Here is a 27,193-nt window from a genome sequence, read left to right as displayed (position 1 = left end):
CTTCAGCATTAAACCGGAAGAGCTGTCCCTGTTCCATGCCTTCGGTGCAGGCTTCCGCTGCGAGGACGGAGCTGTGCACGTTGCCCAAACACGGCACATTCTGGCTTCTCCTGAGGGTGCCTCGCCACACCACTGGAGTGTCCTCGCGTGCTCCTCCAATTCCTGTGTTACGGCCACGTCCCCTGATCAGGTTCACGGTGAGAAGAACAGAGCGGGCCAAGCTTGCGGCTTTTGCTTCTCTCCCTCTGCCCCTGCGCTCCTGTGTGGCCAGTAGGTCTTTCTCCCTCTGCTGCTTGCCCTGCTCCGTCTTCCTTTGTGACTCACCCCACGGCGAGCCTCACTCCAGTTTCTGGGCATGCTGGTGTTCCAGAACACGGATCCACCAGAACCGAGGTTCGTGGTGGCAGCGCCCAAGCCTCCCCATCGGCATGGTCCTCGTCACCGAGGCTGGCGCACTGTCATGGGAGACTTGGAAGAGCAGCTCTCACTGAGTGGGGTGACCACAGGCCCGGACCCTGCCTCAGCACAGCTCAGGAGGCACGCGAGGGGTGGTCACTGCCCTGGCCCCCTCCAGCCTTAAGGCCGCTTGTCACTCGCAGGGTGGCCCCTAGGTGGCAGCCGCATGGCCCTCGGCCAGGCTTGGATGGAGTGGGGACACGCAGGTCCCAGCAGCCAGGCGGAGCTGCGCGTGGCTGGCATCTGAGCAGGTTAAAGGGCAAGTGCCAACAGGACCGCTCCTCTGTCTCATCCTGACACATCCAGACCTCGCCCTGAGGGTGTCCCCAGCGCCCTTGGCGTCCTTGCGAGAGGGGTCAAGGTTGAGTCCTGTCTGTAAGGTGGGCCCACCAGCTTGTGACATATGTGGCGGGAGCCCCCCTCCCCCACCGGTGCACCTCACTGCCCTCGCCCGCATGCATCCCAGTGGCTGTTGCCCCATGCTGCACAAGGCAGAGGGGCAAGGACAGAGCAAGGAGGGCAGCTCGGTGCTTTGAGTGCACACTTGGAGCAGTGTGAAGAGACAAGGGCGACCCCTGGGCCATCCCAGGGCCCCACCACCCTGTCCAAGGCTGAAGGGCGTGCCAACGAAGGGGAGAAGGTACGCAAAGGGAAAAGGCGACGCTGGCATGGACGGGGATTACCCCGCAGGCCGCCTGGGCAGCAAGCTGAAGGTGCTGCCAGGGCAGGTGTGGGCATCCTTGGGCTCTGTGTGCTTCTGCTGACTGTGCAGCTTCAATTTTTATAAAGATGCACACCTTTAAGCTAAGTTAGCACACTTCATTGTTTGGGAGGGCATTGTCCGAAGCCGGGCTGGTGTGGGGAGGACCATCCCCTTGTAATCTAGGCGACTCCCTCCTGCCTTTGGCACACAACCCCTGGCATGTTTTATACGCTCTGTCTCCTCCCTAACTGCCTTGCACCCAGAGACCCCCAGAACTGGCCGCCAGCATGGCAGGCAGCTGGGCCTCACGGAGCCCCCACTGAGCTGGCATCCAGCGCCACGGTTCCTCTTCTAGACTGGGGGTCTTCCGGTTGAGCACGGTGCCATTTTCATTGCATTCCTGAAAGTCACAAGTCGCCAAACAGCATGCTCGCTGTGAAGTGCCGACCTCGCTCCAAACCTCCCCTTTCCAGAGCAAATGAAGACGCCGTGGTGCTGCAGTGGCTTCCTGACCGCGGTCCACAGAGCAGGTTGTATGCCATTCTCAACTGTCTGCCCGTGGCCTCCTGGAATGCCACAGTTGTTCATGAAAAGAATCTTTAATAATGAGGGACACAGTTTGGCTTGGGGAAAAAAAGTGTCTACATTTATGGGGTAGTGCCATGGCTCAACAGGCCAATCCTCCCCCGGCCCCGCAGCCCCCATGCTGCCCGCCCCTGCCTTCTCTCCACCCTGCCACGTTCTAACTCCTGTGGGCCCAGCTCCTGTCCTCCTGCAGGCACAGCGCTCCCTGGTCCTGCCTTCATCCTGTCCAGGCGCAGGGCACCAGAAGGCAGCTGGGGTGGACCCTGTGTTCCGTCCACCTTGAGGGGTGGGCTGGCATGCTGTCACCTCCCCCAACACAGGGCCTGAAGCTGCAAAAGCCACTGTGAGCACAGCTGGGGGGCGGGGGTGCCCTGGCTCTGCAGGGGCTGGACACGCCAGTGTCCTGGCAGCAGACTGGGTGGGGCTGGCAGAGTGTGGACAGAGGCCAGGGCGCCCCCAGAGGGCCACAGGGGCCTTGCTGTGTTGCCACATCACTGAGCCATCTGCCGGCTCCACCCCCACGCCTGGCCTGGACCGCCCTCCCTCCAGGGTGCCAGGGGTCCCAGGGCTCCAGGCCCAGCGGCCTTGGGCCTTGGTACAACTGGGGGGTTGGGGTGGCGAGTAGACCTCCTGGCGCTAGTTAGCCAGGAGGACCAGGGGCCCGGGTGGAAGGCGCCCGGCTGCCCTGTGCCCCAGACACTGTGTGGGAAGGCCCAGCCCCCCACATTCCCAGCTCCTGCTCTGTTTATGTCTCAGAGTGATAGCCCAGACCCAGGAGGCCCAGGGGACCTCGGCTACATCACCTCCCGTCACACCACGTCCGTCATATGTCAGTTACGGCTCACCTCACGTGATGGCATGCCAAGTCACGCCGCTGCCCACAGGTGGTCTGCCTTGCCCATGCTGTGGGTAGGGGCCCCTGGGAGGAGGGCAGCCGGTGAGGTCACAGGGACACAGCCCCGACCTTTGCCCTGTGACCTCTGCCCTCTGCACAGCTGGAACTGGAACAGAAAGGCCCCTTCTGGGAGAAGGACCCCAAGGCTGGCTGAGGAAAGGCCAGGGAGGGAACTCAGGCAGGACGACCCCACGACCACAAGGGTTCCTCTGGAACGGGGGCGGGAGCAGCGGGGCTGGGACACCGGAGCAGGGCAGAGCAGTGCAGAGCAGTGCTCCTGGAAGCCCATAACCTTCTAGAAGGAGGGCGTGACTGCCTGCGTTCCGGAAAGACGAGGCCCCAAAGCTTCCCGGGGCTGCCAGGGTGGATCCCGCTGGAGGGGGAGGGGTCGCTTCCTCAGGGGTCCCGCCTCCCCTCAGGTCAGCCAGGCTTGGGAAGGGCCGGATCCTCGGCCAGGCCCGCAGGTGCAGGCGGTGGCAGTCAGCCTGGTACACAGGACGGGCAGCGGGGCGCGCGGAGGCGCAGTGTCCACCTAGTTCCAGGGACGCGAGGGGCTCCCCGCCCGCCCACCACCCTGGCCCCCACCCGGAGGCGGCGCGCGGAGCAGGGGCGCGGTCCTTCCAACCTTCGGGGGACGCGGCGTGAGTCGCGGGGGGCGCACGGCGCAGGGGCGCAAGGGCGCAAGGACGCGGGGCCGGGGTCCGCAGGGGGCGCGGGGCCGGGGTCTGCGGGCAGGTGCGCGGCGCGGGAGGTGTCGGCAGCCCCGAGGCGGGCGGGGACCCTCGGCGCCCCCGCCCCCGCCCCCGCCCAGCGCCCGGCCCGGAGGTTGGCGCGCGGCTGGCGCGGGACGCGGAGAGGCACGGGGCGCGGAGCCGAGTGGACCGGAGCCCGAGCCCCGAGCGCGGCGCACGGTGAGCACCGGGGCCCGAGGGGCGCCACGGGCGGGTGGGCGTTTCGTGGACCCACCTCGGCGGCCCCGCTCCCGCCCGACTCCTGCATCCCCAATCCCGGGACTTTGCTTTCGGGGCGCGCGGACGGCCACGCGGACCCCGCGGTCGGGCAGGTCCGGGTGCCTCGGCCCCTCGACCGTCCGCGGACCTCTGGGTCAATGGCCGCCCTCCGGTCCCGAGTTCCCGCCCCGCTGGGACGCACGACCACCGCGGAGGGATCCCGGGGGGCCGAGCCCCTGTCCTGGAGGGGCGCCAGGGAGGGTGCAGTCGGAACTGGGGTCACTGTCCCACTGCTCCGCCGTCCGGGGCAGCCCGGCTGCCCCCTGACCTCTTGGCGCCAGCGTCGCTCAGGACCCGCCAGCGCTGTTTTCCGTCCTTGTGCGCTGGGCACAGGGCAGCCCCGCCTCTGCGGGGGAAGGACCCAGGATCAGCCTTTGTCAACAACGGTGGCACCTGGTCTCTTGTGGGGGTCGCGTGCCCCCTCCCAGTCCTAGCTCTCAGGGACTCCCCAAGGCCCTGAACAGCTCCCCTCCCCCGGACACGAAGGTGGGCGAAGAGGCGCCCTACCTCTGCCCACCCACCCACAGTGGACACCCTAGTCTGGAGCCAGGGCACCTTGGGGTCATGGGTTCGGTCAGGGCCAGCATGAACAGGCATGTGCTGCCTGCCCGTCCAGGAAGCTCTGGGGTGCAGGGTCAGTGGATGTGGCCCCTGTGGTACATCTGGCTGCGCGGGAGGGACCTGAGGCCTCCTTTGGGGGCACCCAGGCCCCCCTGACCCCTGGTGGAAAGGGGAAGTTCCGGGTCTGCCCCGCCCCCGCTCCTGCTGGGAGGCGATGGGGTGGAAGTGAGGTCTGGGGCCCTGCCAGGGGAGGGCCACCGCTACATCTGGCCACCTCCGCTGGAACCCAGGGTCCAGTCCACTCACTGAGCAAACATTGAGCTGCAGGACTGCTCTGCCGGCAAGCGCTCCTCTGCCCTGGGGCCAGGCGCCCTCTGCAGGTGCAGTTCCACCGACCTGTGGGGGTCCCTGGGCGGGCCCCACCTTGGAAGTCAGCTGTCCTCATCCCTCTTGTCAGACTCGGGGGGGGGGGGGGGGGGGGGAGGAGACTGGCCTTGTGTTCTGAGGAGGGGTCCGGGCGCAGTGGGCCACCGCACCCCTTCTCCACCTGCGCTCCGCCACCCTCCTGGTCCCCAGACCAGCAGCCCCGGGTGGGAGGAGCTGGGGCCAGTTCCACCACTTCAGCCTCATGGCCCCGGGAGGCCAGCAAGCCATTGTTGACTGACGTGTGCCCATTTTCCTGGCCGGGAAGTTGAGGCTGAACTGAGTTCTGAAGTGCTGTCCTTCTCCACAGAGAGCCGGTCCAGTGCTCCTCACTCACCCTCCCCACTTCTTCTAGGGGTCTTGTCCTTGCGGCTCTTGGTGAGGGGGGTGTCAAGCAAAGCGGGCAGTGGCAGAAGGGGGCCCTTGGGTGAGGTGTCAGAGGAGATGAGGCCTGAATAGCCCCACCCCAGCCTGAAGCGTGCCCAGCCAGGCCTCCAGCAGGGGTCCCGCTGGGCCCAGGCTGGTCCCCTGCACCCCGTGCCTGGAGCCCAGCCGCTCAGCTAGCTGCCCAGTCCACTGGAAGCCCTGGCCTCGGCCTGCGGCGCCCCCCACCCTTCCCAGTGTCTCTCTGCTTGGTCCCTGGCACTGCCCCCAGCCTGCCAGCGTCTACTTGTTGCCCTGGGGGCACCCGGTCGCCACAGAGACTAGCTCGGACGCCAGCCCAGGTGCTGCAGCTTGCTCCAGCCCCAGCGGCACCGCGAGGGCAGAGGTGCCCTGTCTGGCCCCAAGCAGCTCTGGTCACCTGCCTGGTGCCCCTCGTGCCTCTGGTGCTCGGGGCCCACCAGTCCAGCCCTGAGCCTCGGAAGGGGCTCCTGGGCACCTGCATCCCGGGATGCAACAGGGACAGAGGCTGTGGCAGAGACCACGCTGAGCGTGCGCTGCGTGTGCCAGGAGTCAGGCACCCTCCCCTACCATGCTCATCGTCAGGTCCCAGGGTTAATGCGGGGCGGGGGGGGGAGGCCTGATCTGACACTGGGGACCAGCAGCCAAGAGAGGGGCAGGAGACTGCCACCTGCTGGAGATGCCCCGAGGTGGAAGAAACGGCTTCCCCTGGGGACAGCTGTGCACCCTGGGAGCCTGGACGGGACAGGAGCACTGACCCCTCTGTGTGTCTTTCTGCCAGGACCCCAGGCCTCCACAGGGTGGCTGGAGGGCAACTGGGCACTGGGGCTAGCAGCATCTCTGGACACACTGCTCCCACGCCGGCAGTCCAGCAGCCCCTGTCACTCCTGCGTGCTGCCCCTGGCAGATGTGGGCAGCTGCCCAGAGGCGTGCCCACCTGCTGGCCATGTTGCTGCTGCTGGTCGGCCAGGTGAGGGATGCCCACTCACCCCGCTGGCACCCCACAGCTTGCCTGCCCCGTGCCCGCCTGCTCCATGCCCACTGGCGCCGTCTCTCTCCTGCTGCAGCCACAGGTCCCCTCGGCCCAGGTGATGGACTTCCTGTTTGAGAAGTGGAGGCTCTACGGGGAGCAGTGTCAGCAGAACTTGAGCCTGCTCCCACCTCCCACCCGTGAGCCCCCCACCCCAGGAAGGGAAACCAGGGTGCCTGCCCATGTCCCTACTGCTAGGGCACTGCAGGCACCAGAGCTGGCCGGATCGGGCAGGTGTGGTTGTTGCCCCCTGCCAGGCTGAGACACACCCCGGAGTGCGTGGCCCCTGGGCCACTGGGTTCAGGGCTCAGGCAGAAAAGGAGGGGGTGGGTGGCCAGGCCACCGAGTGAAGGCGGGCAGCCAGCACAGGGCAGAGCCACGGCTGGGCTGCCTATGGGCAGGGTGGTGGGTGCTCTGGTGCCAGCCCCTGCGGGGGGCAGCAGCTCCTGGCCTGGGGACAAGCCCTCTCCCCTGCCTGCCCCTCTCCCTGCAGAGCTGGTCTGTAACAGAACATTTGACAAGTACTCCTGCTGGCCTGACACCCTGCCCAATACCACAGCCAGCATCGCCTGCCCCTGGTACCTGCCCTGGTACCACAAAGGTGATCGCATGGAGATTGGGGTGGGGGACGAAGGAGGACATGGGGGGTAGGGTGGGCTGACCCAGAGCTCCTCCTCAACCCAGTGCAGCATCGCTTCGTGTTCAAGAGGTGCGGCCCAGATGGGCAGTGGGTGCGCGGGCCCAGGGGGCAACCGTGGCGCAACGCATCCCAGTGCCAACTGGACATGGACGAAATGGAGGCTCAGGTAGTGCTGGGTGGGGGGCAAAGTGGCCAGGTTGGTGGGCCTACCTGGAAAAGCAGCCAGGTTGGTGGCACCACCCCTGCTGTGGTTTGCAGAAGGAGGTGGCCCAGCTGTACAGCAGCTTCCAGGCGACCTACACGGTGGGCTACGGGCTGTCCCTGGGGGCCCTGCTGCTGGCCCTGGCCGTGCTGTTGGGCTGCAGGTAGGACTCTGCCCCCGGCAGCGGGCGGGGTGGGCCGGTGGGCACGGCGAGTGTTGACTTTCTGCCCTTCAGCAAGTTGCACTGTACCCGCAATTACATCCACGCCAACCTCTTCGCCTCCTTCGTGCTCAAGGCCGCCGCCGTGCTGGCCACTGACCGGCTGCTCCAGACCCGTTACGGCCAGCAGCTGGGCGACGACCTCAGCGTGAGCCTCTGGCTCAGCGACGGGGTGAGCCCGGGCTCGGGGGATGGGGTGGGGTCAGGATCGGGCCTGGCCATCCCGGTCACGCTGTGCCTGCTCAGGCGGTGGCCGGCTGCCGGGTGGTCACGGTCTTCATGCAGTACGGTGTTGTGGCCAACTACTGCTGGCTGCTGGTGGAGGGCGTCTACCTGCACAGCCTGCTGGGCCTGCCCACCTTCCCCGAGAGGAGCCGCTTCTCCCTCTACCTGGGCATCGGCTGGGGTAAGGGCCAGCACGGGGCGGGAGCGGGCGTGGGGAGTCTGGGCTGGGGATCTCAGCCACTGTCCCCGCAGGTGCCCCCCTGCTGTTTGTCATCCCCTGGGCGGTGGTCAAGTGCCTCTTCGAAAATGTCCAGTGAGTGGCGCTGGGCTGGGCCGTGCAGCGGGGGGGCTGGGCCTGCGGGTGTGGGAGCGGGGCGTGGGTTGAGAGGGGCACGCGCGCCGGCTCTGAGCAGCTGCCCCACAGGTGCTGGACCAGCAATGACAACATGGGCTTCTGGTGGATTCTGCGTGTCCCCGTCCTCCTGGCCATCCTGGTGAGGGTGGGATGGCCCAGGGACCCCAGCTGGGCTGCGGGCCAGGCTGTCCGTCCTGTCCGGGTACCACAGTTGCTCACCTGCTCTCACAGATAAACTTCTTCATCTTTGTCCGAGTCGTCCGCTTGCTGGTGGCCAAACTGCGTGCTCACCAGATGCAGCGCACGGACTACAAGTTCCGGTGGGTGCGGGTGTGGGCAGGAGGCTCCGGGGGCAGGCGGGGCGCAGTCAGGCCTGTGTCCTGGGTGGCTCAGGCCCTGCCCCTGCAGGCTGGCCAAGTCCACGCTGACGCTCATCCCCCTACTGGGCGTCCACGAGGTGGTCTTCGCTTTCGTGACCGACGAGCAGGCCCAGGGCGCCCTGCGCTCCACCAAGCTCTTCTTCGATCTCTTCCTCAGCTCCTTCCAGGTGCCGCCCCACCCCTGCCCTGCTCCCAGCCACATCCCTGCCCCACCCCTGCCCTGCTCCCAGCCGCATCCCTGCCCTGCTCCCAGCCTTGTCCCTGCCCCCACCCTGCCCTGCTCCCACCCCTGACCCCCCTGTCCCCGCAGGGCCTGCTGGTGGCTGTCCTCTATTGCTTCCTCAACAAGGAGGTAGGTGGGGGCTGAGGGTTGGGGTCCTCCCTTGCCCCGACCCCTGGGGTGACCAGCTGGCCCCACTTTATACCCAGGTGCAGTTGGAGCTGCTGCGGCGCTGGCAGCGCTGGCGCCTGGGCAAGGCGCTGCGGGAGGAGCGGTCAGCCAGTGTGCACACACCCTCGGCCGGCCCGGAGAAGCTGCAGTTGGCACAGGCAGGGGGCAGCAGTGGGGCTGTCTGGAACCCCTCAGCGAAGGCCTTGCTGGCTGGCGGCCTCCCTGGGCTGGCCGAGCGGCCCTTCTGAGTGCTGGGCCTGCACTCAAACCCTGAGAGGACCGCCCTGGCCACCAGCCACCTGCCCCCTGGGTTTGCTGCAAATACCTGCCCTGAGGCTCAGGCAGGGTGCTGCCAATGGGCCAAACCTGAACTACAGGCCTGTGTGCCCCTGTGTGCCTGGGGGCAGGGGCAGTCCCTGAGGCCTGCAGCAATAAAAGGTTGGATCAGCAGCTGCTGGCATGTGCCATGGGCTGGCTGTGCTCCAGGAGTGCTGTATGGAGAACTGGCATTGTTTTGTGCCCATCCTGAGGGGCGCCCCTCAGATAGCCCCACTTCTTGGTCAGTTGGAGCCAGAACCCCTGGGCAGGTATGGCCACCTCCCCCGTCCCCATGGCCAGCAGGGGACAGGGAGGGGTCCGGTGGTCGAGGTGGTCGAGGGAGGCCCATGGCGTGTGGAAGCAGGGCCTGGGCTTCCTTCCCCTGCTGCCACGGCTGAGTGCAGGACTGGAGATGGGGGTTGGGTCCTGGAGTGCACGGGCTCTGGCAAGAGCAGCATTAGGCTGTGTTGGCCCTGCTTCCCGGGCACTTGGCAGGCCACCCCCCACCAGCTGAGAGGCCCCTGGGGCCCCCTGGGGCAGACGGAGGCTCTGTCCTGAGCTGTGTGGGAAGTGCAGGCAAGTGTGCATGGTGGGAAGGCCAGCCAGGTGGTACTGTTCAGGGAGCCACGTGGCCGGCAGTGGCTTCACCAGCACATGGCTAATTGAGCAAATGAGAGGACAGGCAGACTCTCAGGAAAGGTAAATAGAATTAGCTGCCCAGCAGACCCTGCTGTCTGCTGGGCCTGAGCGGAGCAGGGAGGGAAGGGAGCCCAGAGTGGGCAGGGCTGGGCCTGGTGGGGTCCTGGGGCCAGAGGGGCAGCAGGGCCAGCCCACTGTCCAGCTGGATGTGGCCACTGGCTGCCAGAAACTAGAATCAGTTCCCGTCTGGGCCCTGGCATGCACACTCCGTGTGTCACCCCATCCCAGGCGTAACGTGCCCACGCCAGCGGCGCTGCGGCCAGTGGCTGCCTAGGGAGAAGTCTGCCCACCCGTGGCTCCTGTCGGCCTGGCCCACCTTCCTTTGTCCTCGGCCTCCACTTTGTCCCCACATCCCCAGGGGCCGAGTTGGTGGCTGTGATCAGGGCGGCCCCGTAGGGGGTAGATGCATCCACTCATCCTGCTCAGCACACTGCCTCTGCCTCTAGCTCAGCGTCTCCACTCCAGCTCCTCACTTCACGCCACCACCCTGCAACAGTCCTTTCTGCCAAGGCTGCCAGGGGTGTGGGGGCATGTGTGCACACAGGCTGTGCGGGCATGGCGGCCAGCACAGGCTGCTTGCTGGGGGTGGCGGCTGGAGATGGGGCCCTCAGGCCGGCGGAGGGCTCAGCAGAGCCCCTAAGAGAGGGGAGGTGGATTTCCATGCCCTGCTGGGAGTTCTGGGCTTATCACATGGCACCGGAAACAAGTGCCAGCCACGAGTCCGTGACACCCAGTGACAGGGAGGTACTGTGCCCTGGAGCAGGAAGAGGACAGCCAGGAGGGGACGCTCACACAGCTTGCCAAGAAACACAGATGCAAGGCCTGGCTTCGTGGTGCAGTGGGTGAAGCTGCTGCCAGCAATGCTGGCATCCCTGTGGGCACCCAGTTCCCACCAAACTCCCTACTTGTGCCCATGTGTTTGGGTCCTGTCACCCACATGGAGACTAGAGGGAGCTCAGCCTGGCCATTGCAGCCTGGCCCTTCCATTAAACAGAAACATTTTTTTTTCCCCCAGAACATTTATTTGTTAACTTGAATGGCAGTTCCAGAGTTTTCTGTTTACTGGCTCACTCCCCAAGTAGCTACAGTGGTCTGGGCGGGGCCAGAATGGAGCCAGGAGCTTCTTCCAGGTCTCCCACGTGAGTGCAGGGGCCCACGCACTTTGCTTTCTCGGGCCATGGAAAGCGAAGCAGCCAGGACATGAACCAGTGCCCATCCGGATGCCAGCACTACAGGTAGTGGCTTTACCTACTATACCACGTCAGGTACTCCTCAAAACAAACCTTAATGTTTCTTAGGCCTGGTGGCTAGAGTCTTCGCCTTGCATGCACCAGGATCCCATATAGGAACCGGTTCATATCGCAGCAGCCCCACTTCCCATCCAGCTCCCTACCTGTGGCCTGGGAAAGCAGTGGAGGACGGCCCAAAGCCTTGGGGCCTGCACCCGCGTGGGAGACCTGGAGGAGGCTGCTGGCTCCTGGATCGGTACAGCACTGGCCGTTGTGCTCACTTGGGAAGTCAATCAGTGGATGGAAGATCTTCCTCTCTGTCTCTCTTCCTCTCTGTATATCTGACTTTCCAATAAAAATAAATCTTTAAAAAAAAAGTTTCTGGGCCTGGGGATGCACACGCTGGATCTGCTCAGCCAACACACTTTGGCTTTTCTCAGCCTGGCGCACCAAAGCCGGTGCCAGCTCAGACTTCTCAAAGCACTCAGGCAGCACCTTGGCACTCTCCCCTGCAGGTCTCTAAGGTGTCAGCAAAGGCGGGCTCCCCCATCGCCAGGTTGTGGGTGGACAGAGGAGTGGCCATTCCTGGGGCTCCTGCCACCCACAAGGGCGTGGGGGAATAAGCCAGAGGGCGGACAGAAGGCCATCCCGCACAGGGCTTGCCTGGTACCTCTCAGCGGTGGTCACACTGAACGGCAGCTCCTGATGACAGGGGGGCAAACAGCCCAGTCGGGTCACCCCGCCCTGCACAGGGACATCCTGCCTGCCTGAGCAGAGCGCCTGGCAGGGTCCTTGCCTCCCTGGAGTTCCTGCCTCGGCCAGTGAGGCTTGTGGGCATCTGGCAGCAGCTGGCCTGTCACAGGGAAGGCCCTTCCTGGGGCTCAGGCCATACCCCCACCCACCCCAGAATGTTCTGGAAACAGTGCTCCTGAAAGCATTCCAGGGGAAGGGCAGGGCCCACCACTTCCCCATGTACCTGACCCCCGCGATCATGAGTGGGCTTTGCAGCCCTGGCTGAGAGCCGAGGCACACGGGCTGTGAAGCAGGGTTCCGGAGAGACCACCAAGAGGCTGACCCCAGATCACCTGTTTTATTCAAGGCCCCATCCCAGGGCCACGTGGATGCATGACTTGCTGGGACACAGGAAGAAGGGGTCGTGGTGACCCTCCCAGGACACGCTGAGAGCCAGGATGGGCCCAGAAGCACCACTACCTTCTGGTCAGCCCGACACCCTTCCCCCTTGGGGCCAGCATAGCCTCTTTGCTGGGGCCCTGGGGGATCCAGCAGCGTCCCAGGTCCCGAGCACCCGGGTCATCTTGGAGCCGAGTGAGGAGCTAGGTGGTGTCTAAGCCAGGGAAGGGAAGGGCTGGCGGGCAACCCATGCTGGGAGCGGGCGATGCTGCCCAAGAGTGCCCCTGTGTGGGAGGCAGGGCCCTTGCCCTCTTGATCCTAAAGGAGCTAGGGGCTGGGGCTACAGCAGGTCAGGTTAGAGGGCTGGGGCCAGGGACTCGGGGGTGGGGGGGTGGGGGACAGAGCCAAGTGGCACCTGGGCGGGGGAAGCAGGGACATGTGGGGGCAGTAGCTGGGGTGACGGGCCTCGGGAGTCAGCCCCCCACGGCAGGCGGGGCTCCATCAGGCACAGCCAGCCCTCTAGGACTTCTTGGCGTCCTGCGGGCTGCGGCGCTTCAAGTCGCTCAGGTCGACGGGCTTGAAGCCTGCCGGGGAGGGGGCCAGCAGGGCGGCACTGGATCAGCGGCCAGGCCCCGGCCCGCCCCCGGCCCCCCAGGGGCCCCACTCACTCTTGAGGCTGGGGTTGGGGACCTTCTCCACGTACTCCTCCACCAGGCCCCGCTCGCTGCCCGACAGCTGGCTCCGAAGGTCTCTTTCCACGCCCTGCCAGGCTGCAGCCCGGCCACAGCAGTCAGCGCACCCGTGCTGACCAGGAAGGCTCTCCTTGCGGGCCAACCCGCCTCCTGGGCCATGTCCCCAGCACACACCCTCCTCCTGGCCAGTGCCCCAACACCCCACTCTGCCAGGGCTGGCACCCCCACCCTCCTCCTGGACCAGCACCCACCCTCGTAGATGAAGCGAACATTTTCCTCGTGGGCGGGGGTGAAGATCTCGCTGCTCATCGGGGGGGAGCGGGGGCTGCTGTTTCTCCTGGCGTTGTACAGGACTCTGGGCACAGGGGAGCTGGGGGCCGGGCGTGTGAGGGAGGGAGCCTGGGGTGCCCCGCCCGGCCTCGCCCACCTGCCCGAGACCCACCTGGTCATTGCTGGGGTGTCCAGGCCCAGTGTCTTGCTGCCAGGTCCCCTCGGCCTCTGTAACAGAAGCCCCGGGACAAGCAGTGGATGCGATGGGCATGGCCATGTTCAGCGGGAGGAGGCCTGGGCACACCCAGAGCTGCCCCCAACATGACCAGCCCCATGCAGGTCAGTGGGAAGCCGTGACCCCACACACCTCAGACGTGGCTGACCCTCACGCACGATCCCCCCAAGCCCAGAGAACCCGGCTGTGTCAGCAAAGGATGTGTGCTGGGCCCCGAAGGGGGCAGGGGCCTGCACCCAGGTTTGAGTTGCCAGCGAGCGACTCGCGCCTGTCTGCTCAGCGTGCCTCGGGCAGCTGAGGGCGCAGCGGAAGCCCTGAGGCCGCTTCGGCATCACTCTTCCTACCCAGGTGAGTGAGGAGGGCAGGGAGCACAGGCTTGTGACCTCAGCCTTGGCAGCCATGGGGCCAGGCTGGGAGGCTCCGAGGGGCACGGCAGCCAGAGGGGTTGGGGCAGCACCAGCCGCTGGCCCTGCCTCGTGACGCCCACCACTGGCCAGCCCTGCAGCTGCCCATCTGTGCCCTGGCCCAGTCAGAGTGGCAGCCAGTGTGACAGTGTGCCCTCCCTGCCAGACCGCCCCTTGCCTGGCTGCTCAGCCACATGCCCCCTCCCTGCTGAACCCCAACCCCTGGGTTCCTGAGACTCACTGCTCCCCAGATGCCCAAGGGCCACAGGTGGGGCACGCACCAGGCAGATGCTGCCTCCAGGCTGCAACAATAGCAGCACGTGGGTCCATCGCTGTCATCTGCAGCCAGCCCAAGGGCCCCAGGGGACCACCACCCCACCCTGCACTGCCCCGCAGCAGGCAGAGGGTGCGGCGGCCGGCAACCCAAGGGGCGCTGGCCCTCCCGGGTCACCCCACCGAGGGAGGGCAGCAGCCCACGCCCCCTGCACGCTCAGGGGCCCCTGCGACAGCCCCGACCACGCTAGCCCCAGGCGGGGGTCCATCCCAGACAGCGCCCCAAAGCCCTCCTGGGGCCTGGCTGCCCCCTCCGCCTGGGGACAGCGACCCCTGGACGGCCACGGCCGTCTCCCTGCGGGTCACCGGCCCGCGCGTCCACCGCCGTCCACCGCCCCGCCAGCCCCGCCAACCCCGGTCTAGCTCCATCCACTGCCACGCCAGCCCCACCAGCCCCGGTCCAGCTCCAGTCCCCCATCCGTCCACCACCCCGCCAGCCCCAGTCCAGCCCCGGTCCAGCCCCGGTCCAGCTCCCGTCCCCCATCCGTCCACCACCCTGCCAGTCCCAGTCCAGCTCCCGTCCCCCATCCATCCACTGTCCCGCCAGCTCCGGTCCAGCTCCCGTCCACCGCCCCGCCAGCCCCGCCCCGGTCCAGCCCTGGTCCAGCTCCGGTCCAGCTCCGGTCCAGCTCCGGTCCAGCCCCGGTCCAGCTCCCGTCCCCCATCCATCCACTGCCCCGCCAGCCCCGGTCCAGCCCCGGTCCAGCTCCGGTCCACCGCCCGCCCACTGCCTCACCTCGCCCGGTCGGCCGCCGCCGCCGCTTCCAGCTGGGAGGCCCCGGCGGAAGTGACGCGGCGCGGCCCACGTGACGGCGCGATGGCGGCTGCGGGCTGCTGAGGGGAGGGGCGCGAGGACGCGGCCCAGTCACGAGGCCCCTCGGCGGGCTTGGCAGTCATGTTTATTGAAAAAGTAAAAAGTGTCACAATAAAAAATGCACTTGGAGGGAGTGGAGGCCGGAGCGCTGAGTGTGTGTGTGTGTGCAGGGCGGGGGTCGAGGCCGGCCTGGCCCCGGGAGGCGCTCATTCCATCTTGGTCCCTTGGAAGAGCTCCACCAGGTCCTTGAAGTCGGGGTCGATGAGGTCGGAGGGCAGGTCGCCGTCGTCGTTGGCGGCGGCCCTGTCGGCCCCCAGGGAGATGAGGTACCTGGGGGCGAGCAGCAGCGTGGGCACGCGGAAACCCGAGCCTGTGGGAGCGTCCCCGCTGGCCGCGGGCCCGGGGAGCGTTCTCGAAGGCGGCCAGGGCGGGCAGGCTCGTCCTCACCTGGCTATTTCGGGGTACCCATCGCTGCAGGCGATGTGCAGGGGCGTCCAGCCCGTCTCATCGCGCTGGTGGATGTCCGCCCCGTGCCTGACCAGCAGCTTCACGCAGTCCAGGTTCCCAGACAGCACGGCCTCATGCAGGGCCGCCAGGCCTGGGCAGGGCAGGGTGTGCTCAGGGCCGAGTTGGCCCTCAGGGGCAGGCTGCGTGCAGGGGGTCCAGGCCCAGCGCTCATGGGGCAGGCTGTGGGCAGCCGGTCCAGGCCCACCCTCCTGGGGCAGGTGGGTTCCAGGCCCAGCGCTCATGGGGCAGGCTGTGGGCAGGGGGTCCAGGCCCGGCCCTCCTGGGACAGGCCCTCCTAGGGCAGGGCAGGGGTCTGGGCTGGACCCCCTTGCAGGGGTGCCCCAGGATGGGGTGGTGGCACCAGGCTTGCGGCTCACCTGAGGGGTAGATGGTATCCAGGGAGACCTTCCGGGCACGAATGAAACGCCCCACCTGTTCCAGGTCCCCCTGGCGGATGTGATCCAGGAACAGGACGTCGTTGGGAAAACGCACACTGCGGTCGGCCAGCAGCCGCCGGCGCCTGTGCCGCGGGCTGTAGCGGGCGTAGCGTGCCGTCCTGCTGGGCATTGGGGCTGCCCCTCTGGGGACCCTGCTGCACGGGGTGAGGAGTGTGGACTCTCTTCCTCCGGACACAGACCCTGCTTCCGGCTTATATAGGGCTGCGGGCGCTATATAAAGCTGCGCGGTCACGCTGTGGGGCGCGAGGGCCTGAAACCGAGCCGACCCCCCTCCGGTCAAGGATCGTATTAGCAGCTCGTCTTTCAGCCCACCTGTTCCATGTCCTGCCAGAGAGGTCAGATCCTTTCTGGCCGCCGCTCCCTACCCCACAGCTGGACCGGGAAGGTGCCTTACAGAGGGCACGGGCAGGAAGCCGGGGCCCGAGTGGGTGCAATGTGGGTGACTGACCTGTTCCAGGATTCCAGGGGGCAGGGGCCACCCTGCTAATGCCACACATGTGGGTAGGACCACATGGGGTGCCTGTGTGTTGGTGGGGGGTGCCCTGCTTGTCACACATTAGGGACAGGACCATGTAGGGTACCTGTGTGTGGCAGGGGGTGCCCCTCTGCCCCAGCCTTCTCCTAGATGATAACCTGGAGTTCTCCCCACTCCAGCTGCCCTCAGCCCTGCCACAGCTGGACGCCAAGGGGGTGCTTAAGCCAGAACTTAAGAGGGGCCTGGCTGACCAGATGTGGACACTGGGAACGGAACCAAGCCGCAGGGGCAGCTCAGGAACCCGAGGAGGGGTGGGCCAGGCTGGTGGCCTCAGGGTTCACCTCCCTATTGCCCCGTGTCTCTGTTCCAAGCTCCCCATCCTCCTGGCCAACGGTGCTCAAGGATGCCCGTTTCTGAGCCTCGCTGCCTGCCTCAGGGCCCAGGGCATCGTGTGCCAGGTGCAGTGCCACCAGGCACACTGGAGGCACCTGCAGCTTCTGCCAGACTGGGCCTACAAGGACCCTGCTGGGGTCCCCACACTTCCGGGGGTATAAGCTCGGCTCGCATGGCGGAAAGCTTGCCATTGTTCTGCACAGAGGATCAGGTGGTAGCCCAGGAGCGAAACTGCTGCCAGCTGGACAGGACAGGCCTTGACAGGAGTGGCCATGCAGACCCCTCTCAGTGGGCATCGTGCCTTTCACTGTGTGGAGGATTAGAATTAGAAGCCACCGGGGACACCTCACCCGGGAGGCTGGCATTATAGTCGTTGCTGCCCCTGTGTAGTCCCGACAGGCCATGTAATGCAGGCTGGCTTTTTAAAGATTTACATGTCTAGCATGGTAGCCTAGCAGCTAATTCCCTTGTATGCACCAGGATCCCACATGGGTGCTGGTTCGTGTCCCAGATGCTCCATTTTCCATCCAGCTCCCTGCTTGTGGCCTAGGAAAGCAGTGAGGATGGTCCAAAGTCTTGGGACCCTGAGCCCATGTGGGAGACCTGGAGGAGGCATTCCAACTTCAGAGGGGCTCAGCTCTGGCTGCTCTGGCCATTTGGGGAGTGAGCCAGCACTTTTCTGTGTATCTTTCAAAAAAAAAAATTTATGTGAAAGAGTGAGCGAAGGAACTGTTCTCAAGGGCCCGAGGTGTCCCAGCTGAGCCCGGACCTCCCTCCTCACCCCATCCCAGGCACTCAGCAGGAAGTGGGTGAGCCACTGAGCAGCCTGGGAGCAGACACCTGGGCTGCGGGTGCTTCGTTATTTCCCTTCAGGCACCACGAGCTTGGGAAGCGACCCGGTGTTCACACACTTCTACTCTCGAGGAGAGATCAGAGCGTGTGGTGCAGAACACTGCCCCTAGCTTTGAGGATGGGAGCCAGGACAAGTCGCCACAGGCCCATGGCCCAGCCTGGGTTCTGGGGCAGGGCAGGAAGAGCGTCCGGGCAGCCTGGCCTGCTGGCCCAGCCAAGGAGGCCTGGGCACCACCCACAGCTCCCAGCAGGCCGGGCCAAGAATGCCCATCAGCCATGTCCACGAGGGGGAAAGGCACTAGTGACTCACTGCCCTCCCAGGAGCGCGTGACCGCCACAGTGCCCAGCTCCTGTGCAGCTGGCCAGCACAGTCACTGTACCCCTCTGCTGCTGCTCCTCTTAGCGAGAACCTGGAGAGGCCCTGGGCTCAGCCTGCGGTGTCTGCCCCCAGGGGCCTTTTCTCTGACAGGGGCCACCACGCAGTGTCATCAGCTGGAGTCCAAGGTGAAGCAGCCGCCTGTCCAGCCCACCGGGGCCATCACCCACAGCTACACATCCCACTGTGTGGGTACCATGCCTGCATACCAGCTTGAGAGAGCCGCCGGACAGTGCCCAGGGAGCTGGCAGGTGGGCTGAGTCCTCATGGCCCCTCTCGGCATGAGGGGCACTGCCTACCGCCGCCCCCCCCCCCCCCCCCCCCGTGCACCTGGTGGTCCTCCCAAGCCCTGAGGCCTGGCCTGCCTGTACTGGCCAGACACCAGCCCAGCATGTGAACATCAGAACCCGCGGCCCGCTAGCTCGTCAGCGCCCATTGCAGGAGGCAGGCGGCAGCACAGCCTGAGACACCTGCCAGCCCAGGGTCTAACCAGGGTGTTGCCCAGTGAGCACGTGAGCTCCCCCCGATCCCAGGAGCTGCCCCTCTGTAGGCGCTGAGGACAGCCGCCTGGTCCTTTTGTCTCCCAAGTGGGTGTAGGGGCCAAGGACTTGGGCCATTCTCTGCTGCTTTCTCTGGCCCATCAGCAGAGAGCTGGATCAGCAGTGGCGCAGCCAGGACCAGAACTGGTACCCACTTTGGATGCTGGTGCCGCAATGCCAGCCTCTGCATGGTACCTGCTGCAGATCGCCTTCAGAGTGCTCTGGGAGGTTAGAGGGATGGCACAGCAAGCTGCCCCTCGTCCTGTCCTCTTGTAGCCCTACCCTGTGCAAGTGTGACTGGGTACTGTGAACCCAGACAGTGCAGCTGGCAGCTCCAAACACGTGCAGGCAACATGTTACAGAAGCCTCTGCCCTGAACCGGACACAGCGGGGTCCCAGGAATCCACGCCTGTGGGAGTGGCGCAGGTGCGGGCGGTGGCAGACTTGTCCCATACCCCACTTGCCTGCACCCCAATCCCTATGGGACGGGGACAAGACAGATGCAGCCTCAACTAGTACAATTTCAACTTTATTTGGCCAATGGTGGATTCCAATGTTGGGGTGCAGGTGCCTGGGGGAGCGTCAGTGTTAAGGCTCGGCTCAGGCTGCCTTGGCTGGGTCCGGCTCTGCCTCATGCAGGCCGCACTGGGAGGGGATCCAGTGCTAACGAAGGAGCCAAGCCCGGCCCCGTTTGGGCCCTATAGCCAGTGGTCCCGGCCCTTCCTCAGGCGGGATCCTGGGAGTCTGTCTAACCAGGGACACAGGAGCCATGCTGGGGCACAGGTGGGAGGGACTGTGGCCAGCCTGGCTCCATCCCCAGGGGCAGAGGCTCCAGGGAGCCGTGACAAGTGTCCGGACATCGGAAAATGCCTGAAAATCCCACAGGTGGAGTTTCTATGGTGATACCACAGAGCCCCGACGGGGGAGGCCCCACCGTGAGATTCTCAAACATTTTAGGGAGCTCTCAGATGAAGAACATGTACAAAAATGTACATCACGATTAAAAAACTGCCCAGCGCGTGGGCCGGCCTGGTAGTCAATTCCTTTCCAAAGATTGAAAAGTGTGGAAGAGGTGCCTGGGTCCCTGCTGGCTCCAGGGCCGGGTGGGCTCTGCCCTGGGGCTGCAGAACCGCGGTGTGGTTCCGGGCGCCAGGCCCACCCGTGCTCACAGCTCGTCCCGTACTTTCTGGTCCTCGTCCTCCTCCAGGTCCGGCTCCTCTGCTTCTTCCAGGTCCTCCAGACCCTGGGGAGAGAACGCGAGGCTGGGCTCTCGGACTGCAGCAGGGCAAGTGGGCCCTCCCGCCTAAGTCAGAGGCCCGAGGGGACGGGGTGAGGCCACCCCCGTGCCAGCTCCCCCTGCCGCCCTGCCCAACCCTGTGGGCACCACAGTTCCTGCTGCACAAATCCACCCCCGTTGACCACATCCCCCATCGCTGCCTCAACGGAGCCACCGTGGTGGGGAGCTCCTGGGATCGGGGCCCTTTGACCAGCACAAGGCCGTTAGATACCATGGTTCTCTCAAACCACCGCATGCAGGTCCCCCCCGGGGCAGAGCCTAAGCCAAGGTCAGGGAGTGCCCCCTCCAGCTTTGGGGTCCGGCCTGGGCTCACTCACATCGTCGTCGCCTGCCCCATCCTGGCCGCCACTTTCCAAGAACTTCTTGAAGCCCTCCAGGGTCCGCTCGCCGTTGTAGTCGATGACCTGTGGCCGAGGGGCAGCGCGGAGCTGGAGTGGGTCCTGGCCCGGCGGGCAGCCCTCCCTCGCCCCCACCTCCCGGGCACGTACTGTCCTATCCGGGCTCGCGGGGAAGAACTTGAGCGTGGGAAAGCTGTGCACTTTCACCGCCTCCACCTCGTTGGCTGTCGAGTCCATCTTGGCGATGACAATGTCCTCATGGTCCTTGTACGTTTCTCCCAGCTTGTCCCAGATGGGGGCCAGCTGCTTGCAGTGACCACACCACGGGGCGTCTGCAAAGGAGATGGCTCTGAAGGCCCGTGCAGACCCCGGAGCGAGTGGCACGCCGTGGGGGCCCTCACTTACAGAACTCCACGAAAACATTCTTCTTTTCGTCGAAGGCCACCTCCTCGAAGTTCTTCCCCACCAGCACCTTCACCGGCTGCCGGTCCCAGTCCTCGGGCAGCTCCTGGCTCATGAGGTGGGGCTGCACGGGCAGGCATGGTCACGGCCGCGCAGGGAGGCGCCTGCCACACACCCGCCAGCCCGCCCGGGGAGGAGGCCCCAGCAGCAGCGCGTTGCCACCCGCACCTTGATCTTGCCTTCCAGGAAGCGGTGGCAGAACTCGGTGATCTTGTCGGCCGTCAGCTCGTCCGACTCCGGCTTGTACTTGGTCATCTCCTCCTCCAGGGTGATGAGCCGCACGGCCGGGCACTCCGCCTTCTTCAGCCCAAAGAACTCGAGGATCCGCTGGTTGTCCGTGTGGTCGCTGTCGATGAAGATGAACAGGATCTGGGGAGAGGAGGCGGCGCTGAGACCCTGGCCCTGTGTGTCCGCGTGTGCAGGCGTGTGTGCATGCTGCGTGTGGGGGCCCACCTTGCCCTTGAAGCCGGCGGCTGCCTGCTTGAAGCTGCTCAGCTTCGCGTCGTAGTCGGACACGCTCTTGGGCAGGAAGAGCAGGATGTGCGTCTTGATCTCCCCTCCAAAGATCTTCGGGGCCGTCTGCAAACACGGGCACCTGGTGTGAGCCAGCCGAGGCCTCCCACCGCCCACTGCACCCCCAAAGATCTTTGGGGTGTCTGGTCTAAGCCGCTGACCGCAGGGCCCACGCCAGCCGAGGCCTCCCACCGCCCACTGCACCCTCAAAGATCTTTGGGGTGTCTGGTCTAAGCCGCTGACCGCAGGGCCCACGCCAGCCGAGGCCTCCCACTGCCCCACCTGCTCCGTGAACTCGATGACCAGCGGGAGCTGGTTGTGCTTGATGAAGTCCAGCAGTTTCTCCTTGGTGACCTCCCCCTCGAAGTCATTCCGTCCTTCATCAAACTGTGGACACAGAGGGGTCCCAGGGTGGTGCTCTGTGGCAGGGTGGCAGGGTGCTGCCAGGGGCGCCCACACCAAGTCAAGTCCAGGGACCCAGTCTCCTCCCACGACAGAGACCTCGACCCGGCTCCTCCCTTCCCTGGGCTGCCCACTGTAGCTGGGACAGGATACTTTGTCCTCAAGGAACCCAGGGCCTGGCTTGCATCCCCTCCGCATGAGGGAAGTACATTAGTGGCAAGACAGCCCCTATCCGCCGCTGCTGGCCCTCTGGCCAAAGCTAGCCGAGTGCTGGGGCCAGCACCCTCGTGGTGGAACGATCAGCATGCCTCCTCTGCCTGCGGAGTGTCTGGGCTTGTTGAATCCTCCTCCTGCTCGCCACCCCTGTGCTGGCATTCAAGGCCCACAGCCAGCCCTGCCCTACGCACCCCGAGTGCCAGGGAAGTGCTGGACGAGGCGTTCGTTGCACGCCACAATGCCCACCCACGTGCCAGCTCGTAGGGCGAGGGCTGCGGGGTCATGGCCCAGCCTGCATTGTTGCCCAGGAACAGCTCCCAACCCACAGACCAGCAGGCGAGGACGTCAGCTGAGCCCCATCCCTCACCTTGCCTGGGGAGGCTTCTTGCTCCCTGACACTGAAGTGTCCAGTAGGCCTGACAGCTGCCCCTGGGCTCCACAGCACGCTCCAAGCCGTGCCTCCCAAACCACACGTGGTGTGGGCCCAGCCAGCAGGCCTCGGGCCACCACATAAGCAAGCAGAGTGGGTTAGCTTCCCAGCCTTTCCTCTCACAGCAATGATGACAAGTGATACAGCCAACCACCTCCCGCAGGGCCCTGCTGCCAGAGGTGTGGGCTGTGGTCACAGCAGGCCAGGACCCAGGCCGGGGGAGGGAGGTGCTGGCCCCACACCGCTAATACCTCCGTAAGGCCGGTCTCCAGGCCTCAGGTCATGACACACAAGGTTAAGACTCTATCTGCAGCTCTGGCATCCCATGTGGGTGCTGGTGTGAGTCCCAGCCGTCCACATTTGATCCAACCCCTTGCCACTGCACCTGGGAAAGCAGGGCAGTCCGGCCCCGGGGCTTAGGCCCCACCCCCCACAGGAGACCAGGAAGAAACTTCCAGCTTTGGATCACTCCGCTCCAACCACTGCAGCCATTCGGGGCGTGAACCAGCAGATCAAAGCCCCTCTCTAATTCTCTTTGTAACCACCTTCCAAAGAAAAATAGGTCTTTAAACTAAAGTCACCAGCAGCGAGTAACTCCAAATTGGACAGTGAGCTCAAAGCCCCAGTGGACCCACTCCGGCCGGCTGAGCTGCAGAGCCCACTGGGCTGCCACACGCTTCCCCACGGACAGGAAGGCCAGCTCACCTCCGGGAATGAGGAAGTGCAGCCAGCGGCTGCTCAGAACAGAGCCCAGCCGTGCAGACCTGAGGCCTGGTCGCTGGCCACCATCTGCTGTACTGGGCTGGCTGTGCCAGGCTTCCCTCCATGAAGAGGGCTGCCCACTGCCCAGCAGCAGCCCAGGCAGACTGCCTGTCCATGGCCACGCAGCCCAGACTGCACGACGCTCCAAGTTTCGGCCCATCCCCAAGCCACACAACCTCCAGGCGACGGGCACAGCCCGAGCAGAGACCACAGCTCCTGCCGAGGGGCCGGGACCCTTCAGACCCAGAGCGCTCTGCTGCTCAGCCCCCCGGACCTAACTCAGCAAGCCCCTTCCCCAGGAGCAGAAGTGTCAAAGGACGCCCATGCTTCCGTCCTGGCCCTGCCCCAGCCAGCATGGCTTCCTGGGACACACAGCGCAGAGCCCTCCTGCCCAGCAACCACACACAGAGCCTGCGGGTCCGGTTCCCCACAGGGCTCCCATTCTCCCACCTGGATCCTCGATGCTCACACCCTGACCATGTCCTGAGAGCAGCTCACGGGGCCCAGGCTGCCGGAGACAAGGAGTCTCCAAGCTGAGCTGCCGTCCCACACGGGCACCCCCGCCTGTCCCTGGACCAGGGCCACCTACCTTCTTGAAGAGAACGACCCCGTCCTGGCCCAGCTGGTACTTCGAGAACACGTCGCTGCTGGTTGTGGCCCCAAATGGAATGTCGTCGATGGCCTCTGCGGCCAGCAGGAACTGCTTGGCAGCCTCCGACTCCATGTTCTGCAGCAAGCGAAGCCCGAGGTAGCAGGCGTCGAGGCACCCGCCCCCGATGTTACGGGCGCCCCATCTTCAGCGACCCCCGTACCTTGAAGAAGCCTATGACCGCCACCTCGCTGGATTCCACCAGGGACTCGGCAGCGGCGACGTCCGGCAGGGTGGTGGCAGCCGGGCCTGTGCGCTTCTTCAGCCAGTTCACGATGTCGTCCGCCTCCCTGCCAGCTGCGATGCCGCACGGGATCAGCTTAGGCAGGCGTGTGCCCAGCAGCCCGGGCCCTCAGCCCGCCCCACCACAGTGTGGCACAGGCCATGGCTGTGGCCCCATCCTTCACCGCATGGTCATGCCAGACTAACGGATAGCAAGTGGCTTTCTCCTGTAACCCCTGGCCAATCCTGGGGTTTGCACCACAAGTGGCCCTCGAGTCCACCCCCTCCAAGGCTGACCCTGATGGCACCACAGGCAGGTGTGTCAAGGCAGGCTCCCCACATCGGAGGGCTGGCAGGTGGCAAACTGGGTGCTGAGGCCTGGTTACAAAACCCAGCAGCAGTCAGCCGCTCTGTGTTACCCCAGTCCCGCGGCGGGGCCTGGCCTTCCTGTTTCAAAGGTGAACAGGACAAACAGGCAACGCCCAGCATGGGGCAGGGCCTCCAGGAGTGGCCGGGGCGTGGCTCCCGGGGCCCTGACCACATTCCCGTGTTCCCCATGGACAGGCCCTGCCAGGCCACACACCTGTGTACTCCTTGGGGGACGTGGTGTCACCGTTCTTGAAGAACTTGATGGTGGGGTAGCCGCGCACGCCGTACTGCTGGGCCAGGTCTGACTCCTCGGTGGCGTCCACCTTGGCCAGGCGGATGTCGGAGCCCTCGGCCTTGAGCTTGGCCGCCGCCTTGGCATACTCGGGAGCCAACGCTTTGCAGTGGCCGCACCAAGGGGCATCTACAAGAAGAGACGACAACGCTGCACTGACTAGCCATTCCCAGGGCCTGGAAGTGCCTTATCAGCTTGCTGAGATAACCCCCTGCCTGTGCACAGCAGGGCGCTGGCCCCATGCTCCCTGGCAGCCGTATGCTTGACCCGGGAAGGCTGTCAGTCCGGGACGCCCACGAGGCCCTTAGGCAGGATGCCAGCGGGACACAGCGACAGGGGCCAGGAGAGGTGCAGGCAGTGCTGCTGATCACCAGGTCCAACAGTTCCAGCCCACCACAGCCGGCCCCATCCCAGGGGTCCTGCAGGTCCAGCCCACTGCCGCCCCCATCCCAGGGGTCCTGCAGGTCCAGCCCACGACCGCCCCCATCCCAGGGGTCCTGCAGGTCCAGCCCACGGCCGCCCCCATCCCAGGGGTCCTGCAGGTCCTGCCCACAGACGCCCCATCCCAGGGGTCCTGCAGGTCCAGCCCACAGACGCCCCCATCCCAGGGGTCCTGCAGGTCCTGCCCACGGCCGCCCCCATCCCAGGGGTCCAGCAGGCCCAGCCCACAGCCGCCCCCATCCCAGGGGTCCAGCAGGTCCTGCCCACAGACGCCCCCATCCCAGGGGTCCTGCAGGTCCAGCCCACGGCCGCCCCCATCCCAGGGGTCCAGCAGGTCCAGCCCACAGCCCCATCCCAGGGGTTCTGCAGGTCCAGCCCACGACCGGCTCCCTCCCAAGGGTCCAGCAGGTCCAGCTCATGGCCGGCCTCATCCCAAGGGTCCTGCAGGTCCAGCCCACGACCGGCTCCCTCCCAAGGGTCCAGCAGGTCCAGGTCACGGGCGGCCTCATTCCAGGGGTCCTACAGGTCCAGCTCACGGCCGGCCCCATCCCAGGTCCAGCAGGCCCAGCCCACGGCCCATCCCAGGGGTCCTGCACCGGGGCCGACGGAGTCCGCTCGCCACCCGGGCAAGGACGCGGCCCCGGGACGGACACCCCGGCCCTGCCCAGGCCGCGGCCGAGCTCGCACTCACAGAACTCCACCAGCAGGTGCTTGTGGGCCGCCAGCGCCTCTGCGAAGTTGCTGCTCTTGAGCACCAGGACGTTGTCCTCCTCCTCGGGGGCGTCGGCGCCCACCCGGGCCACCACGGCCAGGGCGAGGCACAGAACAGCGCGGCGCAGCATCGCGGGCGGCGAGGGGTTCGGTTGGCGCCGCCGGGACGGCAGAGGCGACGAGAGCGCGCGGCGGCCCCGGCCGCGCCTTTATCAACCCGGGCGGCGCGCGCGCCCGGCCCCTCCCGCGCGCCCCCGCCCGCGCGCGCCCGCACCACCCCGAGCGGCCGACGATTGGTGCGCGCCCTGGGCAGCCTGCCCCCGGCCCGCTGCCATTGGCTGCGCACAAAAGGCAAGGCCCCGGCCTCGGGAACGCTGAGCAGGCCGACCCCGCCCTCACCCGGGATTGGCCGAGGGCTCGCGCTCGCCGTGTCCTGCTGCTTGTCATTGGCTCCCGCAGGAGAACTTTCTGTCTCTCGACTTGTGATTGGTGGATTTCTGGCACACCTTGCACTGGCCTGGACTGGCTGCTCCTGTCTGCCGTCCGCGCTCCGCGGCTCCTGATTGGCCGGAAGCTGCACGCACCCCGCGCCTTCCTTCGTCGAACGTGGCAGTGCGGCGCCTCCGCCCGCCCGCCCCGACCCGGGGGCGGAGCTGCTCCTGCGCCTCCGAAACCCCTCGTGTTGAATTCTGAGTGGACCGCGTACTCCTAACTGGCACCGCCCCCGGACGCCAGCTGACGTCGCTTCCGGCGCGCGTGCGGCCCGTGCGGCGCCTGTCTGAGGACGCGGGGTCCGTCCTGTGGGGCCGCTTCCTTTGTCCGCCCCGCGGCCCGCGTCGTTGCTCATGGCGGCTGTGTCCCCGGTGGCTTGCCGCCGCCACCCTTTGCCCGGAGATCCCTGACGCGCACCCACCTCGGTCCCTCCGGTGTCGGGGCCGAGCGGTCGCCGACGCCCCTAGTTGTGAGAAGACCCCAAGTCAGAAGGGCTCGGCCGGTCCCCCCATGTCCCCCTGACCGTACTGGGCTGTGTGGGCCGCCCGTCACTTGACCTTCCGGTCACTGCGCCCTCCGCGAGGCGGCAGGTGCACCCTCCCAGGGCCTCTGCACAGGGGCTGCAAACCAGCTATTGCGAAACCACTGTGGGCAAGGGCTGAGAGGACCCCCAGTCAGACGGCGGAGGGCTGAGAGGACCCCCAGTCTGACGGCGGAGGGCTGAGAGGACCCCCAGTCAGACGGCGGAGGGCTGAGAACCCCAAGTCAGAGGGGGATGGGGCAGACTGCGATGGCTAAAGTCATCTCCTTGAATGTGCCAGGATCCCATATGATCGCCGGTTCTAATCCCAGCAGCTCCACTTCCCATCCAGCTCCCTGCCTGTGGCCTGGGAAAGCAGTCGAGGACGGCCCAAAGCCTTGGGACCCTGCACCCGCGTGGGAGACCTGGAGAAGGCTGCTGGCTCCTGGCTTCAGACCGGCTCAGCACCGGCCGTTGTGGTCACTTGGAGAGTGAATCATTGGACAGAAGATCTTCCTCTCTGTCCATCTGACTTTGCAGTATAAAAAAAAGGGGGGGGGGTAGGCTAAGAACCCCAAGACAGGAGGGGGATGGCTGAGAACCCCAAGTCAGAGGGGCAGGGCCGACAGAGCCCCGTAGCCCGTGCGCCTTGGCTGGTGAGGACTCACGGGGGCAGGAGGTCCCGGCCAGCCAGGATGGCTCCCTGTCCACCCACAATCCCATTGAGCCACAGCCCGGTTCCTCAGTTGGCCTGGTGGGGGGGTGTCACCCGGGATGCCCTGGTCACTGCTGCCCCTGGGCCAGACAGTAGCAAGGGTGCCAGTGGCAGCCCCGTGCAGAGGGGTGAGCCGGGGCCCAGGGGTGCTGCTGGGCA

At 66.0% G+C, this 27,193-nt stretch overlaps 4 protein-coding genes across 4 annotated transcripts; 1 reads left to right on the top strand and 3 right to left on the bottom strand.

Moving 5' to 3' along the window:
• Positions 1–5,848: 5,848 nt before the first annotated feature.
• On the top strand, positions 5,849–9,092 carry GCGR (glucagon receptor). The gene is made up of 13 exons (XM_040989764.1): positions 5,849–6,005; positions 6,103–6,205; positions 6,559–6,666; positions 6,750–6,871; positions 6,964–7,070; positions 7,143–7,299; positions 7,374–7,533; positions 7,605–7,665; positions 7,777–7,846; positions 7,939–8,027; positions 8,116–8,254; positions 8,398–8,439; positions 8,517–9,092. The coding sequence occupies exons 1-13, from the start codon at positions 5,943–5,945 to the stop codon at positions 8,724–8,726; spliced, it is 1,431 nt and encodes a 476-aa protein (XP_040845698.1). The 5' UTR covers positions 5,849–5,942; the 3' UTR covers positions 8,727–9,092.
• A 3,270-nt stretch (positions 9,093–12,362) lies between these two features.
• Positions 12,363–14,556, bottom strand: MCRIP1 (MAPK regulated corepressor interacting protein 1). Its single transcript, XM_040989767.1, has 4 exons — positions 14,526–14,556; positions 12,990–13,045; positions 12,799–12,917; positions 12,363–12,439 (listed from the first exon to the last, which is right to left on the bottom strand). The coding sequence occupies exons 2-4, from the start codon at positions 12,995–12,997 to the stop codon at positions 12,375–12,377; spliced, it is 192 nt and encodes a 63-aa protein (XP_040845701.1). The 5' UTR covers positions 12,998–13,045; positions 14,526–14,556; the 3' UTR covers positions 12,363–12,374.
• Positions 14,557–14,809: 253 nt separating this feature from the next.
• Positions 14,810–15,677, bottom strand: PPP1R27 (protein phosphatase 1 regulatory subunit 27). Its single transcript, XM_040989766.1, has 3 exons — positions 15,488–15,677; positions 15,051–15,201; positions 14,810–14,933 (listed from the first exon to the last, which is right to left on the bottom strand). Exons 1-3 carry the CDS (start codon positions 15,675–15,677, stop codon positions 14,810–14,812), a joined length of 465 nt encoding a protein of 154 aa, XP_040845700.1.
• Positions 15,678–18,719: 3,042 nt separating this feature from the next.
• Positions 18,720–25,579, bottom strand: P4HB (prolyl 4-hydroxylase subunit beta). The gene is made up of 11 exons (XM_040989763.1): positions 25,288–25,579; positions 24,078–24,284; positions 23,436–23,569; positions 23,213–23,350; positions 21,096–21,200; positions 20,754–20,879; positions 20,469–20,669; positions 20,244–20,364; positions 19,989–20,170; positions 19,818–19,904; positions 18,720–19,446 (listed from the first exon to the last, which is right to left on the bottom strand). The coding sequence occupies exons 1-11, from the start codon at positions 25,436–25,438 to the stop codon at positions 19,369–19,371; spliced, it is 1,530 nt and encodes a 509-aa protein (XP_040845697.1). The 5' UTR covers positions 25,439–25,579; the 3' UTR covers positions 18,720–19,368.
• Between the last annotated feature and the right edge of the window lie 1,614 nt (positions 25,580–27,193).

The sequence above is a fragment of the Ochotona curzoniae genome, unplaced genomic scaffold, assembly GCF_017591425.1.
Source record: "Ochotona curzoniae isolate NIBS_2020 unplaced genomic scaffold, NIBS_Ocur_1.0 contig_523, whole genome shotgun sequence".
Classification (NCBI taxonomy): domain Eukaryota; kingdom Metazoa; phylum Chordata; class Mammalia; order Lagomorpha; family Ochotonidae; genus Ochotona; species Ochotona curzoniae.
This window is presented reverse-complemented; position numbering and strand designations above follow the sequence as displayed.

Excerpts from the sequence above, each read along its gene's own strand:
- PPP1R27 (XM_040989766.1), bottom strand. The coding sequence starts at position 15,677 with ATGCCCAGCAGGACGGCACGCTACGCCCGCTACAGCCCGCGGCACAGG. Across the intron at positions 15,202-15,487 it reads GGATACCATCTACCCCTCAG|GCCTGGCGGCCCTGCATGAG; the intron begins GTGAGCCGCAAG and ends TGCCCTGCCCAG. Across the intron at positions 14,934-15,050 it reads GGGTACCCCGAAATAGCCAG|GTACCTCATCTCCCTGGGGG; the intron begins GTGAGGACGAGC and ends GCTCGCCCCCAG.
- GCGR (XM_040989764.1), top strand. The coding sequence starts at position 5,943 with ATGTGGGCAGCTGCCCAGAGGCGTGCCCACCTGCTGGCCATGTTGCTG. Across the intron at positions 6,206-6,558 it reads CCTGCTCCCACCTCCCACCC|AGCTGGTCTGTAACAGAACA; the intron begins GTGAGCCCCCCA and ends CTCTCCCTGCAG. Across the intron at positions 8,440-8,516 it reads ATTGCTTCCTCAACAAGGAG|GTGCAGTTGGAGCTGCTGCG; the intron begins GTAGGTGGGGGC and ends CTTTATACCCAG.
- P4HB (XM_040989763.1), bottom strand. The coding sequence starts at position 25,438 with ATGCTGCGCCGCGCTGTTCTGTGCCTCGCCCTGGCCGTGGTGGCCCGG. Across the intron at positions 23,570-24,077 it reads GTCCCCCAAGGAGTACACAG|CTGGCAGGGAGGCGGACGAC; the intron begins GTGTGTGGCCTG and ends GCGGCATCGCAG. Across the intron at positions 19,905-19,988 it reads CCGCGAGCCCGGATAGGACA|GTCATCGACTACAACGGCGA; the intron begins GTACGTGCCCGG and ends CCTCGGCCACAG.
- MCRIP1 (XM_040989767.1), bottom strand. Across the intron at positions 12,440-12,798 it reads TGTTCGCTTCATCTACGAGG|GCTTCAAGCCCGTCGACCTG; the intron begins GTGGGTGCTGGT and ends CCTCCCCGGCAG.